General features: G+C 57.3%; 1 protein-coding gene across 4 annotated transcripts in view; it reads left to right on the forward strand.

The window, feature by feature from the left end:
- Window positions 1-18,292, forward strand: part of MACROD1 (mono-ADP ribosylhydrolase 1) — a 185,237-nt gene extending 166,945 nt beyond the window's left edge. For 3 of the 4 annotated variants that reach the window (XM_048856791.2, XM_048856790.2, XM_048856789.2), the window contains 7 exons: window positions 3,735-3,851; window positions 13,858-13,979; window positions 14,323-14,353; window positions 14,447-14,520; window positions 14,970-15,051; window positions 17,435-17,469; window positions 18,103-18,292. In XM_048856791.2, the coding sequence (XP_048712748.1) occupies window positions 3,735-3,851; window positions 13,858-13,979; window positions 14,323-14,353; window positions 14,447-14,520; window positions 14,970-15,051; window positions 17,435-17,439 (431 nt within the window). In that variant the 3' untranslated portion in view covers window positions 17,440-17,469; window positions 18,103-18,292. The remainder of the gene's footprint in view (window positions 1-3,734; window positions 3,852-13,857; window positions 13,980-14,322; window positions 14,354-14,446; window positions 14,521-14,969; window positions 15,052-17,434; window positions 17,470-18,102) is intronic. The other variant, XM_048856792.2, reaches the window with a different exon arrangement.
- Window positions 18,293-18,837: the final 545 nt, after the last annotated feature.

Raw genomic sequence — 18,837 nt, forward strand, 5'->3', positions numbered from 1 at the left:
CTGTCCCCAACTCTGGGCTGTTTGCAGCATGGGCAGGCAAGTACCTCTCCCTAAAGGAGCCTGGATGGGGGTCATTCAGCCTTTAGAGTGCTTGAGTTCTGCTGTGCTAGACCCCCACACCTGCTCTGGGGCCTCGCTCCCCTCCCATCTCACTGGAGTAACTGCGTCCCCCAGGGATCTCTGTACATCCCACCCCAGGCTCCACTTCAGAGGTGGCTGCATCTCAGTGGCAGGTGCAGGGTACTAGGACAGTATATTTTTGCAGGATTGTAGCCCCTGGTTTGCAATGCATGCTGGGGATTCCCCCCCCCCACACACATACTGGAGTGTACCCTGCGACCCATGCTTGTTCCCGGCACGAGGGGTCCCCTGGCATCCCGCCGCCTTGACTCGGTTCCTGCCAGAAGCTCCCGGTAGGATTGTGGCTTTTCAGGGTCATGAAGGCTTTAGCTGAGATCTGTACAGCCTCGGGGCTCGGGCAGGCAGAGGGGGATCCAATCGGCAGCCAATCCACAGGCCCACGCCGGCTCCTCACACACCCACACAAAGTGGAACATTTTATCTTCTCCTTGGCCAGAGTGATCGACTTATGGATCTGTGCAGAGTGGGAGGCTTGTCCCCAGGGCAGGCAGAGGGGGATGGGCTGGCTGTGGGAAATGAGACACAGAGAGTCGCCCCTCTAGGGGGCACTGACTCTGATTCAGCCCTAGGGCAGAGGACTGGTTGGCTGGGCGGGGAGCTAAGTTGGTGAGTGAGGCCATTTCCCAGCAGAGAGATGGATGAGTCGGGGGGTCCCTCTAGGATGGGATGAGAGACCTTGGGGGATTTAAATCCCCACTCCCGCTCTGGGGATTTATGAATCCAGCAGCAAATAAACTTGGGCGGGGACAGGGGATTCAAAGCTCCGCTGTGCAGAGTGGAAATGACGGGTGCCTCCCCCGGGGCCAGGAGCTTCCAAAAATAGCTCCTCCGTGCGCAGCCTGCCGCAGGGAATGTGGGCAAAATTGGCCTCCAAAGCATCATCCCCCAGCCCTGCTGGCGCCCAGCCCCCGCTGTCCCTCCCAACCCAGCCGGCACCCAGCCCCCACCCACTGTCCCTCCCAACTCTGCAGGCACCCAGCCCCAACCCACTGTCCCTCCCAACTCTGCGGGCACTCAGCCCCCCAGTATCCCGCCCAACCCAACTGGCACCCAGCCCCCCACTGTCCCTGCTGGCACCCAGCACCCCTGCACTGTCCCTCCCAACCCAGCCGGCACCCAGTCCCCATCCTCACACTGTCCCCCCCAACTCTGGGCACTCAGCCCCCCACTATCCCTTCCAAGCCAACTGGCACCCAGTCCCCCACTGTCCCTGCTGGCACCCAGCACCACCCCACTGTCCCTCCCAACCCAGCCGGCACCCAGTCCCCCCCCCACTGTCCCTCCCAACCCAGCCAGCACCCAGTCCCCTACCCACTGTCCCTCCCAACTCTGCAGGCACTCAGCCCCCCGCTATCCTTCCCAACCCAACCAGAACGCAGCCCCCAGCACTGTTCCTAACAACCCTGCTGGCACCCAGCCCCACCCCCACTGTCCCTCCCAACCCTGCCAGTACCTATCCTCCCCCCCCACTGTCCCTCACAACCCAGCTGGCACCCAGCCCCCCCACTCCCATCCTCCACTGTCCCCCAACCCTGCCCCCATCCTCCACTGTCCCCCAACCCTCACTCCCATCCCCCACTGCCCACCATCCCCACCCCCACTGACCCCTCTACCTAGTCAGCACCCAACCCTCCACCCCCATCCCCTACTGTCCCACCAACCCAACCGGCACCCAATCCCCATCCCCCACTGTCCACACAACCCTGCTGCATCCAACCCCCTGCTCCCTCCCCAGGTGCATAACGCACTGTCCACCCCAACCCCACCAGCACTCAACCCCCATGACCCACTGGTGTCCCTATCCCTTCCAGCCCCCAACTTTTGCCCCTGCCATTCCTTCCTGCACCTCATCCCTCACTGTCTCCCCCACTGGCACCCAACCCCCTGTCTCTGCCAGCCCCCCACCACTGCCCATTCCCCACTGTGTCCCCCTGCCAGCATCACCTGCCCTCCATCTCCCATCCAATCCCCCATCCCCTATTCCCCACTGCCGCCCCATCACCCAGCCCCTGCTGGTACCAAAACACATCCCCTACTTGACTCCCTTCCTCCTGCCACCCCCAGCTTCTTCCAGCTCCCTTCTATACCCCACGTACCCCCACTGTGCTCTGACCACTAGACCCCACTCCCACCCCCTAATACCCACACCCTGACACTACCCCAGATGCACACACCCAGGGAGGTGTCAGCACACCTACCCCTCCTGCTCTGTGCCATGTTCCAGCACTGGCTGCAATCCAGCCCAGATCCTCCCTGCCCCCCACCCCGGTGTCACTCCCCCACCAGGCCCGGCGGGTGAAATATTGTTTTATGGATCGCAGGATGGACTGGCAATGAGCTAACAATGGAGACACCCAGTCAATGTGTCACTGTAATGAACTCGGCTCTGACATTACCCTCCCATCCCCCAGCCTGGGCACCCCACTGAGGGAGGGGATCTAATGGTTAGAGAAGGGGGATGGGCAGTCAGGACCCCGGGGATCTATGTTTGGCTCTGGGAGAGGAGGGGAGTGGGACTTGGGTTCTATCCCAGGTCTGGGAGGGGAGTGGTGACTAGTGATTAAATCAGCTGCAGTGATTGACACATGGACGACACCTCCATTGCTTGTTAATCCCCAGATCAGTGTGTAAATCCCTCTTGCTCAGTGAAGCTGGAAAGGGGGGATTGTTTTAAAAAAATAATGATAATCTGCTTCTGCTTATTTTTATGATCCATCTACCTACTCCTTTCTGGGGGGAAAATGGGGGGCAGAGAATGGGACTGAGACAGGATTCATTAGCTCTAATGAATTGAGATATGTAATAGGATTGGAGGCCTGAAGGGGGATGGCCAGCCGGGTTAGGGTGTCTATCCCGCAGCAGCTCCCAGCTGTGAGGGGATGTGGGTGCTTGTGTGCATTCAAACAGCCAGCGCTATGTGGGGTAGGGGTGCCAGGGGGTTTATCCTCCAGCAATAGGATGGTGGCCCAGGTCCCTGGACTATCCCTGTTAAACAAAGAATTTAGTGTCTGGCTTCTTTGTGGGCAGGACAGCAAAAGGAGACATCTGCCTAATGGACTGGGAATCAGGACTCCTGGCTTCTATTCCCAGATCTGGATGGGGAGCGGGGTCTAGTGGTTAGAGCAGGAGGGCTGGGCGCCAGAACTCCTGGGTTATATTCCCACCTCTGCCATTAACCTCCCAGGGCAAGTCCCTTCCCCCTAAGTGCCTGTTTCCCTCTCCCCACCCTTTATCCACATAGACTGTGAGGGCTCAAGGGCAGAGACCATCTCTCCCTATGTCTGTGCAGCACCCCTGACAGGGCGTTGACCTCAGTGGGTGGCCTCTCAGTGCTCCTGTAATATCTGTAAGAACCCCCATCACCTTCCAGGGGTCATCAGCTGGGATTTGGACCTTCAGCCCCGAAATCTTAGGCTCAGGGTATTATGTTGATAGCAGTAGTAGGGCAGTTAACCATTTATGTTGACCACCCCCAGTGGCAGTAGGCGGTACTGCACCCTGCCATGCCCAGCGGTGACATTACTGGTGGGACTCTGCCCCTGACTGTATTGCTTGATGCCAGGATAACCTTTTGCCTCCTCTCTGCCTTGCAGTGGATGGGTGCATTCACCGGGCCGCCGGGGAGCTGCTCAAAGAGGAATGCCGATCCCTGAATGGGTGTGAGACAGGGAAAGCCAAGCTCAGCTGTGGATACCGGCTCCCCGCCAAATGTGAGTGTCACTGGCCAGGGGTCTTGTCTGTAGCATCTGTAGCTGCAGCACCGTGGCTTGGTGATGCCGTGGCACGCGCATTGCTGCTCTGTGCAGCACACAGGACGTCACAGGTTCAGCTCCCCAGGGAATCAGGTGTGGAAGGGGTGGCCCGTTGAAGAGAAAGCCTGGCCCACTGGGTAGAGGGCTACCCAGAGGCTTAGGAGAGCCAGGTTCAAATCCCTGCTCAGCCCCAGGCTTCCTGTGGGACTCTGGACAAATCATCGTGACTCAGTTTCCCATCTGTGTATAACAGGGATAACAGCACTGCCCAGCCTCACACATTAAAGTGTGTGTGTGGAGCGGGCAGGGAATCGGAGAGACGTATTTCAATTGCTCTGATACTCTGGTTTAGGTACCTGACACAGAGAGATCTGGATCTCTGACTCTGTGCAGTCACTGGACATACTGGTGTAAACAGCTCCTGGGTGGCACTTTGCCCAGTGCAAATGTGGCAGGAGAAGCAGGACACAGATACCCAGAGCTGGGCAGAGTGTGTTTGTGTGAGTTCAGCAGGAGACCTGAGTCCCAGCAAGTCAGCTGGTTGCTTATACAGCCTGTGTGACAGTCACACCTCTGCTCCTGCAAACTTATGCACATGTACACACACACATTGGTGCATGTACACACTGCCGGCACATATACCTACTCCTGCTTGCATGTCCACACCTGCACAACACACAATCCTGGAGGTGCGTGCACATGGAGTCAGCACATACAGACATGCACCCCCCACCCCCCGAGTTCATCACCTGCATGCCAGCAGAAGCACATGTGGAAAACAAGCCGCGTCTGGGGATTTGCCTCATTGGGCCCCCGAGAGATGTGGCACAAACTGCCCAGCGCTTCCTGCTGCCATCCCTCAGTGGGGGGAGCTGGGCCGGCTGGAGGCCCAGCTGGAGGGGGCTGGCCAGGAGAATCCCAGCTTTGAATGGGAGCGGAGCACTGGGAAATCTGGCTGTGGGTGATTGGGTGTGGATGAGAAGGGGTCCTGGTGTGTGTGTATAAAATGCGGTTGTGTGTAAAGCTGGGTCAGGCTGGCTGTGTGGTGGATCTGTCAGATTGTGGACTTGGCGGGGTGTCAGGTTGTGGAGTTGGGGTGGGTGCGAGAAGCAGCGTGATCCTCCCCCTGCGTTTCAGAGCCAGCCCCATGGGGATGCACTGCAGTGGCCCAGCCAACTGCTCTGCTGTGCTCATCAAGGGAAGGCGGGGCCACATCCATATGCCCAGCCAGGCCCTCGGATCAGGAGGCCTGCAAGGCAGACCATGTCTGCGGGCTGCTCTAACCACCAGGCTCCACTCCCTTCCAGGAGTCTAGCTCCCAGCCCCCTGCTCTAACCACTGGACTCCATTCCCTTCCCAGAGCTGGGCGTGACCCCAAGAGTCCTGGCTCCCTGTTCTAAAGCCCTTCCTGTCATTCCTTGTGAATTTGCTGCCTTCCAGTGACATCTTGTGGCAAGTAGTTCCACAGCTTATCGTGTATGTGTGAGTGTGTGCATAAAAAGTAGTGTGTGTGTGACTGTGTGTAAAGCAGTGTGTGTGTTAAGCAGTGTGCACCTCAAGTGTGTCAGTGTGTATGTAAAGCAGTACATCTGCATGTGTAAAGCTCTGTGTGTGTGTGTAAAGCAGGGGTGGGCAGGGTTCCCCAGTGTCACCCCCATGCTGTGCCCCTGGGGGTCTGTCTTTCACTGCCATCAGAGAACCTTGGGTTGAGGAGACCCCAGGTAGCTGGTGACTCCCCACCCCTGAGCTGTGCATTCCCCACCAGAGCAGAGGCACAGAGATCTGGGGTCCCCCCCATGATCTGGCTGGAAGGGAGGGGGCAGGAATGAGGTCTGTCAGGGAAGGGGGGGGTTGTTCTCAACTCCTCCCCCCAAGTCTCACCAGCTGCATTGTGGAATGACATGCGACTGATGCCTGGGAGAGGGGGCCATGCACAGCACAGTTCCCCTGCGGGGCATTGCAATGTGGGGCAAAGTGGGGGGCTGCAACCCCACTCGGTTATTGCAAATGGCTGGAGTCTTTGTGCTGAGCCCAGCCCAGAAGGTGGGGCTCTGGACTGGGAGTCAGGACACTTGGGGTCTATTGTCATTTACCTTGGGCAAGTCCCTTCCCCTCTGTGCAACTCTGTTTTCCCACCCAGCCCCTGTGTATTTAGATGTAAGCTCTTCTGGTTAAGGACTGTTGACTGAGATCAGGGCCCCATCGTGCCAGGCACAGCACAGACCCCGACCGAGATCAGGGCCCCATCGTGCCAGGCGCTGCACAGACCCTGACTGAGATCAGGGCCCCATCGTGCCAGGCACTGCACAGACCCCGACCGAGATCAGGGCTCCATTGTGCCAGGCGCTGCACAGACCCAGACTGAGATCAGGGCTCCATTGTGCCAGGCACTGCACAGACCCCAACTGAGACCAGGGTCCCCATTGTGCCAGGCACTGCACAGACCCCGACCGAGATCAGGGCTCCATTGTGCCAGGCGCTGCACAGACCCAGACTGAGATCAGGGCTCCATTGTGCCAGGCACTGCACAGACCCCAACTGAGACCAGGGTCCCCATTGTGCCAGGTGCTGCACAGACCCCGACCGAGATCAGGGCTCCATTGTGCCAGGCGCTGCACAGACCCCGACCGAGATCAGGGCCCCATTGTGCTGGGTGCTGCACAGACCCAGACTGAGATGTTACACACCCGATATCATACACACCCCTCCTCATCCCGCCCTCTCACAGACACGCACACTGGGCACAGGAAGCTGTCAGCTGATGCTGATCTGCAGGCCTGTTGGGACAGGCAGTGAGGGAAGGAGATGCCTCCCTGCTGTTCCCTGCAGCACAACTCCTCCTAACACCATCCTGGGGCAGAGGGGCCAGTGCTGACAGTGAGGGGGGAGAGCGCCTCCTACTGAGCCCCACCCTGCACCCTGCAGCTCCTCACAGCCCCCCACCCAGCACCACCTGCAGCGTTGGGGAGATCTGTCATGCAGACCCCTGGCTGCCGGCCATGCGTATTATCAATAATTTCCCGGAGCGGGGCGAGAGGGGTAAACAGCAGTCTATTTATCAGGCTAATATTATAGACAAGAGCAGCAAATGCAAAGTGCTATCGACCAGGCTGTAAGGGAGAGGCATGGTGTGGGGTGGGCAGCAATACTCTGTGCAAATGACGGGGGCAGGGGAGTGGTGTGGTTGTGATCACACACACACACACTGATCTCACACACATTGATCTTACACACAGATTACACTCACACACTGATCTCTCACACAGATCTCAACTCAAACACTGATGTCATGCACTCTGATTTTACACCCTGATCTCACACACCCTGATCTCAACTCACACACTGATCTTACACAAACTGATCTCACACACACTGATCTAAAGCACACACATCTATCTCACACACACTGATCTCACACTCACACACTGATCTCACACACATTGATCTTACACAAATTGATCTCACATTCACACACTGATCTCAGACACACACATCTATCTCACACACACTGATCTCTCACACTGATCTCAAACACAGTGATCTCACACACACTGATCTTTCACACTCATCTCACACACACTCATCTCACACATACTGATCTCATACATACACACTGATCTCACACTCACATATTGATCACACAAATACTGATCTCACACACTGATCTCACACACATTGATCTTACACAAATTGATCTCACATTCACACACTGATCTCAGACACACACATCTATCTCACACACACTGATCTCTCACACGGATCTCAAACACAGTGATCTCACACACACTGATCTTTCACACTCATCTCACACTCACACACTCATCTCACACATACTGATCTCATACATACACACTGATCTCACACTCACATATTGATCACACAAATACTGATCTCACACACTGATCTCACACACATTGATCTTACACAAATTGATCTCACATTCACACACTGATCTCAGACACACACATCTATCTCACACACACTGATCTCTCACACGGATCTCAAACACAGTGATCTCACACACACTGATCTTTCACACTCATCTCACACTCACACACTCATCTCACACATACTGATCTCATACATACACACTGATCTCACACTCACATATTGATCACACAAATACTGATCTCACACACTGATCTCACACACATTGATCTTACACAAATTGATCTCACATTCACACACTGATCTCAGACACACACATCTATCTCACACACACTGATCTCTCACACGGATCTCAAACACAGTGATCTCACACACACTGATCTTTCACACTCATCTCACACTCACACACTCATCTCACACATACTGATCTCATACATACACACTGATCTCACACTCACATATTGATCACACAAATACTGATCTCACACACTGATCTCACACACATTGATCTTACACAAATTGATCTCACATTCACACACTGATCTCAGACACACACATCTATCTCACACACACTGATCTCTCACACGGATCTCAAACACAGTGATCTCACACACACTGATCTTTCACACTCATCTCACACTCACACACTCATCTCACACATACTGATCTCATACATACACACTGATCTCACACTCACATATTGATCACACAAATACTGATCTCACACACATTGATCTTACACAAATTGATCTCACATTCACACACTGATCTCAGACACACACATCTATCTCACACACACTGATCTCTCACACTGATCTCAAACACAGTGATCTCACACACACTGATCTTTCACACTCATCTCACACTCACACACTCATCTCACACATACTGATCTCATACATACACACTGATCTCACACTCACATATTGATCACACAAATACTGATCTCACACTCATTGATCTCACACTTACACACTGATGTCATACACACACATGCACTGATCTCACACACACACTGATCACTCACTGATTTCACTCTCTGATCACCAGGGATCCTAGAAATCCATTTGGTGATCAGAATTGTGCATTTTTATGGAGAATCTTTAGTTTTTACTTTTATAAAAATAAAAACATATACAGTAGAACCCTGTTTATCCAGCTCTCAGTATTAACCGAACCACAAGCTGCCTGGGGCTGCCCTGGGCTGATCATGCATCAACCCCAGCCCTGGCTGCCTGGAGCTGACTGCCCATCACCCCCAGCTCCAGCTGCCCATCAGCCTCAGCCGCAGCCAGCCCCAGGTGGCTGGTGGTTCGGTCAAATCCAGAGAGCCAGATAATGGAGGCTCAGCTCTATGGGGTTCTACTGTATACCAATAAAAATTGTATTCAACTGATACCTGTATATATTGTGGCATGGGGAATTAAAGTTCTGTGTTTAATTTTAATAGTGGAAAAACAAAGATTTCTATGGTTTTTTATCTGAGAATTTTGGCTTTTTTATCATGGAAAACTAGGATCCCTGCTGATCACACACGCCAATCTCACACACTGATCATGCACACATAGAGATCACACACAATGATTTCACACACAAGCACACACTGATCTCACCCTCTGATCCCACACACATACTGATTACATACACATGCTGATCTCCCATGCACACACATTGATCTCTCTCACACACTGATCACACACACAAATGCGCACACATGGGTCTCACACAAACACATTGATAACACACTCTGATCTCACACCCACACAGATCTCTCTCTCTCTCTCTCTCTCTCTCTCTCTCACACACACACACTGGTCTCACACAGACACATTGATAACACACACTGATCACACACACTGATCTCTCTCTCTCTCTCTCTCTCTTTCACACACACACACACACACACACACACACTCTGCAAACCAGCTCCTGGAGGGAGTCCCCAGCTCCAGAGCTTGGCAGGGGGTAGGTGGGGGAGGGTATGGATGGAGGCAGGCAGGGGATATGGCAGGTGGTGGGGAGGAGGGACAGGCAGGCATGTAGGGAAGGGGTGGGTGCATCCAGGATCAACCCAGATCAAAATCTAATACGATGCACAAATAACATGATGGGGCTAGTAAATAACTAGGGCAGAGAGAGACACCCCCCCTGAGCCAGAGGGGATAGGGTAAGGTCCTGAACCCCCCATAGCCCTGCACTCCCTGAACTGTGCCCTCTGCACGCCCTGTGCCCCCTGCACTGCCCCTCTGTGCCCCCTGTGCCCCCTGCACTGCCCCTCTGTGCCCTCGGCACCCCCTGTGCCCCCTGCACTGCCCCTCTGCACCCCCTGTACCCCCTGCACTGCCCCTCTGTGCCCTCTGCACCCCCTGTGCCCCCTGCACTGCTTCTCTGTGCCCTCTACACCCCCTGTACCCTCCATACTGCCCCTCTGTGCCCTCGGCACCCCCTGTGCCCTCTGCACTGCTGCTCTGTGCCCTCTTGGCACAGAGCCCATCGTGACACTCTTCACTCCCCGCCTGGTCCATCCCTCGCATTGGGAAGGGAGTGGGGTCTAGTGGTTAGAGCACCTGGCAGTATATTGCCTGTCCCAACGAGGCTGGGGTGTTGGTTCCCCTCCCTCCCTGGCCTTTGTCCCCTGCTTGTGCCCCTCCCAACCATGGCTCCCTCATGCAGCCTTGGAAAGGGCCCCTCCTGCCAAGCCTCCCCATCTCCCTGCTGGGACTGAATGTCCCCGCACAGCTCGGCTCTCCCTGTGGCCGGCGTCCAAGAGCCCGTTCCCTGTGCCTGCAGGGCTGGAGGGTTCCTAGAGCCCCCAGTGCCAGGGACAGCAACCTGGGCCTCACCCCATCCCCATCCCCTGCAGCGCTGCCTTCAGAGCTGGTGCCTGCTCTGTGCTGCAGGGGCACTGTGCCACCCCAGCCAGAGCTGGCCTCAGCCTCACCGCACAAGGGGGTGCTGTGCTACGGGTAGTGGGCTGGGGGGCTCAGCAGGGAGCTGGATCCCAGGATAAACAGTTGCCACGCCCCCCCCCCGCAATAAACCTCTTTCCCTTACCTGACAGCGTGTCTGCTCCTGCTGCGAGATCTACACCCCGGGGGGATTTAGGGAGCTGCCATGAAAACACAGCAGCATGCTCCCAAAACACCCTACAACCACAAAACACCTGAGCCTCAGAACTCCCAATACACCCTGCTACACTGGGGCCCTGATCTCAGTCGGGGTCTGAGCAGCACCCGGCACAAGGGGGCCCTGATCTCAGTCGGGGTCTGAGCAGCGCCCAGCACAAGGGGGCCCTGATCTCAGTCGGGGTCTGAGCAGCGCCCGGCACAATGGGGTCCCTGATCTCAGTCGGGGTCTGAGCAGCGCCCGGCACAAGGGGTCCCTGATCTCAGTCGGGGTCTGAGCAGCGCCCGGCACAAGGGGGCCCTGATCTCAGTCGGGGTCTGAGCAGCGCCTGGCACAAGGGGTCCCTGATCTCAGTCGGGGTCTGAGCAGCACCCAGCACAATGGGGTCCCTGATCTCAGTCGGGGTCTGGGCAGCGCCTGGCACAATGGAGCCCCACTCACACTGAAACAACTGGCATTTACAAAAGCAGCAGGACTGGGCACAACAGCAGCCAGGCAGCCTGGGCTAAATGGAGCCGGCATCTCCCTGGGTGGTACGAGTCACTGCCAGAGCCCACAGGCTGCTGGGGATGTCAAAGGGGGAGGGTGGGGTTGGGAGCCAGGACTCCTGGGTTCTGTCTCTGGTGGGGAAGTGGGGTCTAACAGTTAAAGTTGGGGGGGTGGGGCAGCCGGGAGCCAGGACCCAGCGCAAGGACAGAACCAGGAGTCCTGTTTTGCAGCCGGGCAGGTGTCAGGGCCATTGCTGCTGGAGCTGAAGGACGAGCAGCTGCTGATTGATGGGGCATGAAGCAGGGCTCAGCCCTTGGGCTGACAGCTCCTCTGTTCAGCGACAGGACCTTGGGAGGACTCTGGCTGGGGGGCATGTCTGTGGGTTACAGTGCGGGGGCTGGGAGCTAGGACTCCTGGGTTCTGTGCCTGGCTCCTGGTGGGGGGTGGGATCCAGTGGGTCAGAGCAGGGGGCTGGGATTCAGGATTCCTGGGTTCCACCCAGATTGGGCAAAGGTTAGGAAGGGCTCTGCATCCCATGCTGCCCCCAAGAGAGCAAAGCCAGGCCTGGGGGTGGGCAGCAGCTGGGGAAGGGGCAAGGGGCGATCTTGTCAAGACATTTCCAGACCTGGGTCTAAGATCAAACCAGTCCCAGGGCCAGGTGGGCGCAGTGCCTGGGGAGAAATGATAGCTCTGACCTTTGCTCAGCACTCTCTGCATGTGTGTGTCAGGAATAGGAAATAGATGGGTGGTCCCCAGTCATAGAATCACAGAATATCAGGATTGGAAGGGACCTCAGGAGGTCATCTAGTCCAATCCCCCCTGCTCAAAGCAGGACCAGTCCCCAACCCCAGATCCCTAAATGGCCCCCTGAAGGATTGAACTCACAACCCTGGGTTTAGCAGGCCAATGCTCAAACCACCAAGCTATCCCTCTGCCCAGTCCCCTGCGGCTCCCACCTCCCATCCCCAGCTTCAAATCCAACCCCCTGTCACTCATGCAATGAGCTGCCTGGTCTCTGTTGTCAGTGTTGCAGTTCAGTTCAATTGGTAATCAGTGCTCAGGGGCTGCAGGTCGGGACTGAGGGGCACCAGCAGAGCTGGGGGGCAGCCCTGGCTGGGATAGTTGCGGGGGTCTCTGTTCATTATTGGGTGACCTGGGCGGGGAAAGAGGTCTGGCTGTGGGCAAGATAACCCTCCTCACTCCCAGGGTTGGCAAGGCTGATCCTTGATGCCCATTCTATGCAACGTGTGTGAATGTCCCACACCCCACCCCGGCCCCAAGCAGCGTCCAGCATCCTTGTCTGACATGGAAACGGGCGAAGGGAGCGTGATGGGGAGAGATTTGTGACACCGGGCGCCAGCCGGGGGTGGGGTGGGGTGGGGTGGGGTGGGGAGCCAGTAGACCAACCCAAGACCAGGCACATAGGATGCGTGAGGAGCACTCGAACGCCCTCAAGCCGGGGTTGGCTTCTCGCACCAGACTGTGTCACATGGGGCGCTCAGCACCAGATTTGTGCCCACATGGACCCATCTCACTGGGCCACTCTGGGACCAGAGCCAGGGAGGGCCCGTGGGGGTGAGGGAGACCAGCTGCGTGTTGGCAATGCAACTGTCATCTTCCAGCCACCTAGGGAGAGAGGGAGGGACAGAAGGAGGGACGTGTCTGGGGATCGGGGAGGGATGGATAGATGGGGGTGTCTGGAGAGGGAGGGATAAATGGGGGTGTCTAGGGAAGGTGGGAGGCAGGGAGGAAGGGATAGATAGATGGGGTGTCTGGGGAGGCAAGGAGGGAGGGAGGGATAGATGGGGGTGTCGAGGGAGGAAGGCAGAGAGGGATTGATGGAGGGAAGGAGGGAAGGATAGATGGGGGTGTCTGGGAAGGGAGGGAGGGAGGGATGGATAGATGGGAGTGTCTGGGGAGGGAGGTATAGATGGAGGTGTCTGGGGAGGGAGGGAGGGATAGATGGGGTGTCTGGGGTTGGAGGGAGAGATGGGGGTGTCTGGGGAGGGAGGGAGGAGGGATAGAGTCAAACGGGGTGTCTGGGGTGGGATGGAGGGAGGGATCAGCCTGGAAAAGCCCCTTAAAACCATCCCTTGCTGGGCCCATATTTCACTGCAGCCGCCCCCCTCTCCCTGCCCCTTGGCTCAGGGGCATGGGGCTCAGTACCAAATGCAGCCACCAGGCAGCACTGCTGCCCTCACCCCCAGCTTGTGCCCTGAGCCTGCCCACTGCCAATTTAGGCTGAGTTGGGGCAGCTTATGAATGGAAGACTTTCAGGGGCTGTGGGGCTCAGCAGGGGGTGCTCTCCCCTCGCAGTCGGTGCGGCGCTAGGGGGCGCTGTGCTGAGGGGCGGGGGCTCAGTAGGGGGTGCATGCCCCAGTCCAGCACTAGGGGGTGCTGTGCTGCAGGCGAGGCCAGGGGGTCTCCCTAGCTCTTATCCCCCTGCCTTCCCCCGGTGTAGATGTCATCCACGCAGTGGGTCCCATTGCCCAGGGGGAGCCGAGTGCGTCCCAGGAAAAGGAGCTGGAGAACTGCTACAAGAACAGCCTGAAACTGGCCGTGGAAAACAAACTCCGCACCGTGGTGAGAGAGCCTGGAGGTGCATGAGGGAGGGGCTGGGATTTGCTGGGGGTCATGCAGCTGGGGAGAAAGGTTTATGCAAATGGAGAAGAGGTTGCAGAGGGAGGTGATGCAGGTTGGGAGAGGGCGTTGTAGGGAGGGGTGCTATGAGGGACAGTGCTGTGGGGGGCAATGAGAGAGGGCAGTGGGAGGGATGGGGAGCAGTGCTTTGGAGGATGGTGCTGGGGGGGTAGGTGCTGGGCAGGGAGCGGTCTGGGGTGGCAGTTGTGTGGGGCATGGGGTCCTGGGGGCAGCGGGTGCTGCAGGGGTGGCAGGTGTCTCTCTCACCCACTGTCTCTCCTCCCAGGCCTTCCCTTGTCTCTCCACGGGTGTGTTCGGTGAGTATGGGGCTGGGCCTGGGACTTGACCCCTCTCCTGGGCTGGGGGCTCGCTCCAGGCCCTGGCTCTGATCCCTGCTGCTCTGCCCCCAGGGTACCCCAGCGATGCCGCGGCCGAGGTCGTCCTGAGGACGCTGCGGGAGTGGCTGGAGGTGAACAAGGAGAAGGTGAGGGGAAGCGTGGGCGCCCCCTGCTGGGCGGGGCAGGTCCACGAGCACCGCACTGCCCATGGGAGCGCGGGGGTGTGAACAGCGGGCGCACGCGGGAATGTGCACGGGAACATGGAGGTGCTTGGGGCATTGTGCACCTGGGGGGAGCGTTCTCATGGGTGTGTGTGAGCATGCACATGAGTGTGAATGGGTTTGTGAGCGTGCACATGGGTGACTGTGAATGTGCACGTGTATGCACATGGGTGTTTGTGAGCGGGCCTGTGGCTGTGCTCACACCATTGTGACCCGGGGGAGGGGGGGTGATGATCAGGGGAGGAGTTGAGTCTTTTAAGGCCAGGTGCCCAGACCTGCAGCTCTCAGCTCCGCCAACCCTTGAGTCCTCCCCCCACCCCCAATGCTGGAGTCCCTCCCCACCACTGACCCACATCCCCACTCACACCTGGCAGGTCGACCGGCTGGTGATCTGCGTCTTCCAGGAGAAGGATGAGGAGATTTACAAGGAGAAGCTGCCCCTCTACTTCCCCATTGGTACGGCCCCCCCAGATCCCCACCCCTCTACTTCCCCATTGGTATGCCCCCCCGACCTCCACCCCTCTGCTTCCTTATTGGTACGGCTCCCCTGACCTACACCCCTCTACCTTCCCATTGGTACGGTGCCCCCAACCTCCACCCCTCTACTTCCCCATTAGTATGGCCGCTCAGACCCCCATCTCTCTACCTCCCCATTGGTATACCCCCCCCCGACCTCCACCCCTCTGCTTCCTCATTAGTATGGCCTCCCAGACCTCCCACCTCTCTACTTCCCCAGTGGTACAGACCCCCCCAGGCCCCCACCCTTCTACTTCCTCATTGGTATGGCTCCCCTGACCTCCACCCCAATACTTCCCCATTAGTACGCCCCCCCCCGACCCCCACTCCTCTACTTCCCCATTGGTACAGCCCCCAGACCCCCACCTCTCTACTTGCCCATTGGTTTGCCCTCCCAACCCCCACCCTTCTACTTCCTCATCGGTATGCCCCCCCAAACTTTCACCTCTCTACTTCCCCATTGGTACAGTCCCCATGGATCCCCCCTGCAGTTCTCCCAGCCCCTCCAGGACCCCCCCAACCCCTGGCCTCCAACCCATCAAGTTCCCCATTGGTTCAGCCCCCATAACCCCCCACTCTGACCCATAGGACTCTCCCCAGCCCCCCATTCCTCTAGTTCCCCATTGGTACAGCTCCCCTGCCCTACTAATCCCCCCATAGTCTCCCCCACTCTTCCCCCCAACCTCTCCTCACCAGTCCCTCAGGGCTCTCCTGTGACTCCCCTTATCCTCCAGGACCTTGTCAGCAAGCTTCAGACCATAAGAACGGCCACACTGGGTCAGACCAATGGTCCATGTAGCCCCATATCCTGTCTGTGACAGTGGCCAGTGCCAGGTGTCCCAGAGGGAATGACCACAAGAGGGCAATTGATCGAGTGAGCCATCCCCTGTCGTCCAGTCCCAGCTTCTGGCAATTAGAGGTTTAGGGACACCCAGAGCGTGGGGTACATCTCTGACCATCTTGGCTAATAGCCATTGGTGGACCTGTCCTCCAGGAACTCATCCAATTCTTTTTTGAACACAGTTAGATTTTTGGCCTTCACAACATCCCCTGGCAACAAGTTCCATGGGCTGACGGTGCGTCATGTGAAGAAATACGGCCTTGTGTTTGTTTCAGACCTGCTGCCCGTTAATTTCATTGGGTGACCCACTGGTCCTTGTGTTATGGGAAGGGGTAAACAACACTTCCCCATTTACTTTCTCCACCCCAGTCCTGATTTCATAAACCACCATCATATCCCCTTAGTCGCCTCTTTTCAGTCTCTCATACAGAAGTGGTTCCGTCCCCCTCGTCATTTTTGTTGCCCTTCTCTGCACTTTCTTCAATTCTACTGTATCTTTTCTGAGATGGGGCGACCGGAATTGCACGCAGCATTCAGTGTGTGGACGTACCAGGGATTTAGCTAGTGACATTATGATATTTTCTCTTTTATTATCTATCCCTTTTCCAATGGTTCCTAACATTCTGGTAGCGTTTTTGTCGGCTGCTGCACACTGAGTGGATGTTTTCAGAGAACTCGCCACAGTGACTCCAAGGTCTCTCTTGAGCGGTAACAGCCCATTTAGACCCCATCATTTTGTATGTAGAGTTGGGATATGTCCTTCGCAGCCTGCCTGGGACTTAACTACCTTGAGTAATTTTGTATCATCTGCAAACTTTGCCGCCTCACTGTTTACCCCTTTTTCCACATCATTTATGAATATGTGGACTAGGACTGGTCCCAGAACAGCCCCCTGGGGGACACCGCTGTTTATCTCTCTCCACTGTGAAAACTGACCATTGAGTGCTACCCTTTGTCTCCTGTCTTGTAACCAGTTACTGATCTGTGAGGGGACCTTCCCTCTTATCCCCTGACTGCTTACCAGTGCTCCCCCATAGCCTCTGCTCCTGGCCACCCCTCCCCCTGCAGAACCTCTCCCCCCGGGCCTTTCCCCCACAGCCTCCTGACCTGCCCCCACATCCCCCCGACCCCTTCCCACCCTCCAGCCCAAAACCTTTCCCCATCCTCCGAGTGCCCTCCACCCCCCGACCTCCCTCCCCACCAGCCCTGGGCCTCACCCCTCAACTCATGCTTCTCCCCTTCCCATGAGAACATCCCCCTGCTGCCGCTAACACCCTGTACCTCCACCCTAGGGCCTGCACTCTTCACCATCCAGCACATGGGGGCCCTTCCCCTCCCCCTTGTCCTGCCCCACACATATTCTGATGGACCCTGTGGGCACCCAGGGAGGGTAGATGTGGGCCTTCCCCCTCCCCCACTGGGCATTGGGTGTGTTTGGGGGAGGATTCCCTGGATTAACCCTCACCTTTCTCTTCTTTCTAGCCTGATCCTGACCCCATCCCTCCCCCCTGCAATGGGTAAGCAGAACCCAGCACCGTGTGCAGTGGGGGGAGCTCTCCTAACCCCAGAACCACATCATCTGGGATAGCAGGGGGTACTGAGGGGCACCGGCAGAGCTGGATAAGGCGGGGACTGTGGGTCAGGACTGAGGGGTACTGGCAGAACTGGGATGGTAGGGGGGGGCCGTGCAGTGGGACTGAGGGCCACTGGCAGAGCTGGGGGCCAGAGCCCAAGGATAGGATAGCAGGGGGCTGTGGGTTGGGATGGTGGGGCACTGGCAGAGCTGGTTTGGGATCCCAAGGCTGGTAAAGCAGGGGACTGTGGGTTGAGATTGAGGGGTACCAGCAGAGCTGGGATGGCAGGGGGGCCATGCATCGGGACTGAGGGTCACTGGCAGAGCTGGGGGCCAGAGCCCAGGGATAGGATAGCAGGGGGCTGTGGGTCGGGATGGTGGGGCACCGGCAGAGCTGGTTTGGGATCCCAGGGCTGGCAAAGCAGGGGGCTGCGGGTTGGGATTGAGGCACTGATCCCATGGCCAGTGGGGGTTGAGTACCAAATGCTGCCTTCCTTCTGTCCCCACCCCATACACCTGCTCCTGGCCTGTTGCCCCCAATGCACAGATCTGACCCCGCGTCTTTCTTCCTCCACAGACGCCACCGAGCAGCTGGCAGCCCAGCCCTGAAAGGCCCCCAGAGATGCTGCCTGCCCCCCCCTTCTCTGCTGATTGTCCCCCAACCCCCACATTATTGCGCCCCCACCGCCAACTTCAGCACCTTCACTTCCCCCCAGTGAGACCCCCCCCTTGCTTCCCGCTCAGCTAATAAAGTTATTTGCTTTGAATTATCATGTTACTGCTGCTTTCTGGGAGAGTCCCTGTCCCAAGGCCCCTGACTGGGAGCTTCCTCAGAGTGGGGAGGGGCCTGGGTATGAGGATCCAGAGCTGGGCGACAGGCTGGGTGGTTCTGATGCTGTCCAGCAGGGGGTGGTAGGGCCAGACACAGAGCTGGGCTCATTCCCTCCAGCAGGGACCAAGACGAACACAACATGTGGGGAGGGTTTGCGGTCTGGACAGTGCAGGAATTCAGAGGCACGTGTCCCCTCCAGGCTCTGCAGTAGGGACGTGCCACACTCAGGACTCCTAGGGTCTATGGGGGCTGCACTAAATGTTCCAGACTCAGATATTGGTATTTAGGGGGCAGGGACAGTGACTCCAGCTCCCTGATTCCCCGGGCAGGGCCCTGCATTAGGTGAGTATCTCTCTCTCTCTCTCTCTAATGGGGGGGTGGGCGAGTGGGGCTGAGCAGGTGCCTTTAAAAGGCTTCTCCAGGCAGGCTCAAGCTGACAGCCTGAGCTGTGGGTCTTGGGGCTGCTTCTCGACCTGAGGC

Source organism: Caretta caretta, chromosome 7 (assembly GCF_965140235.1).
Source record: "Caretta caretta isolate rCarCar2 chromosome 7, rCarCar1.hap1, whole genome shotgun sequence".
NCBI classification, from domain to species: Eukaryota; Metazoa; Chordata; order Testudines; family Cheloniidae; genus Caretta; species Caretta caretta.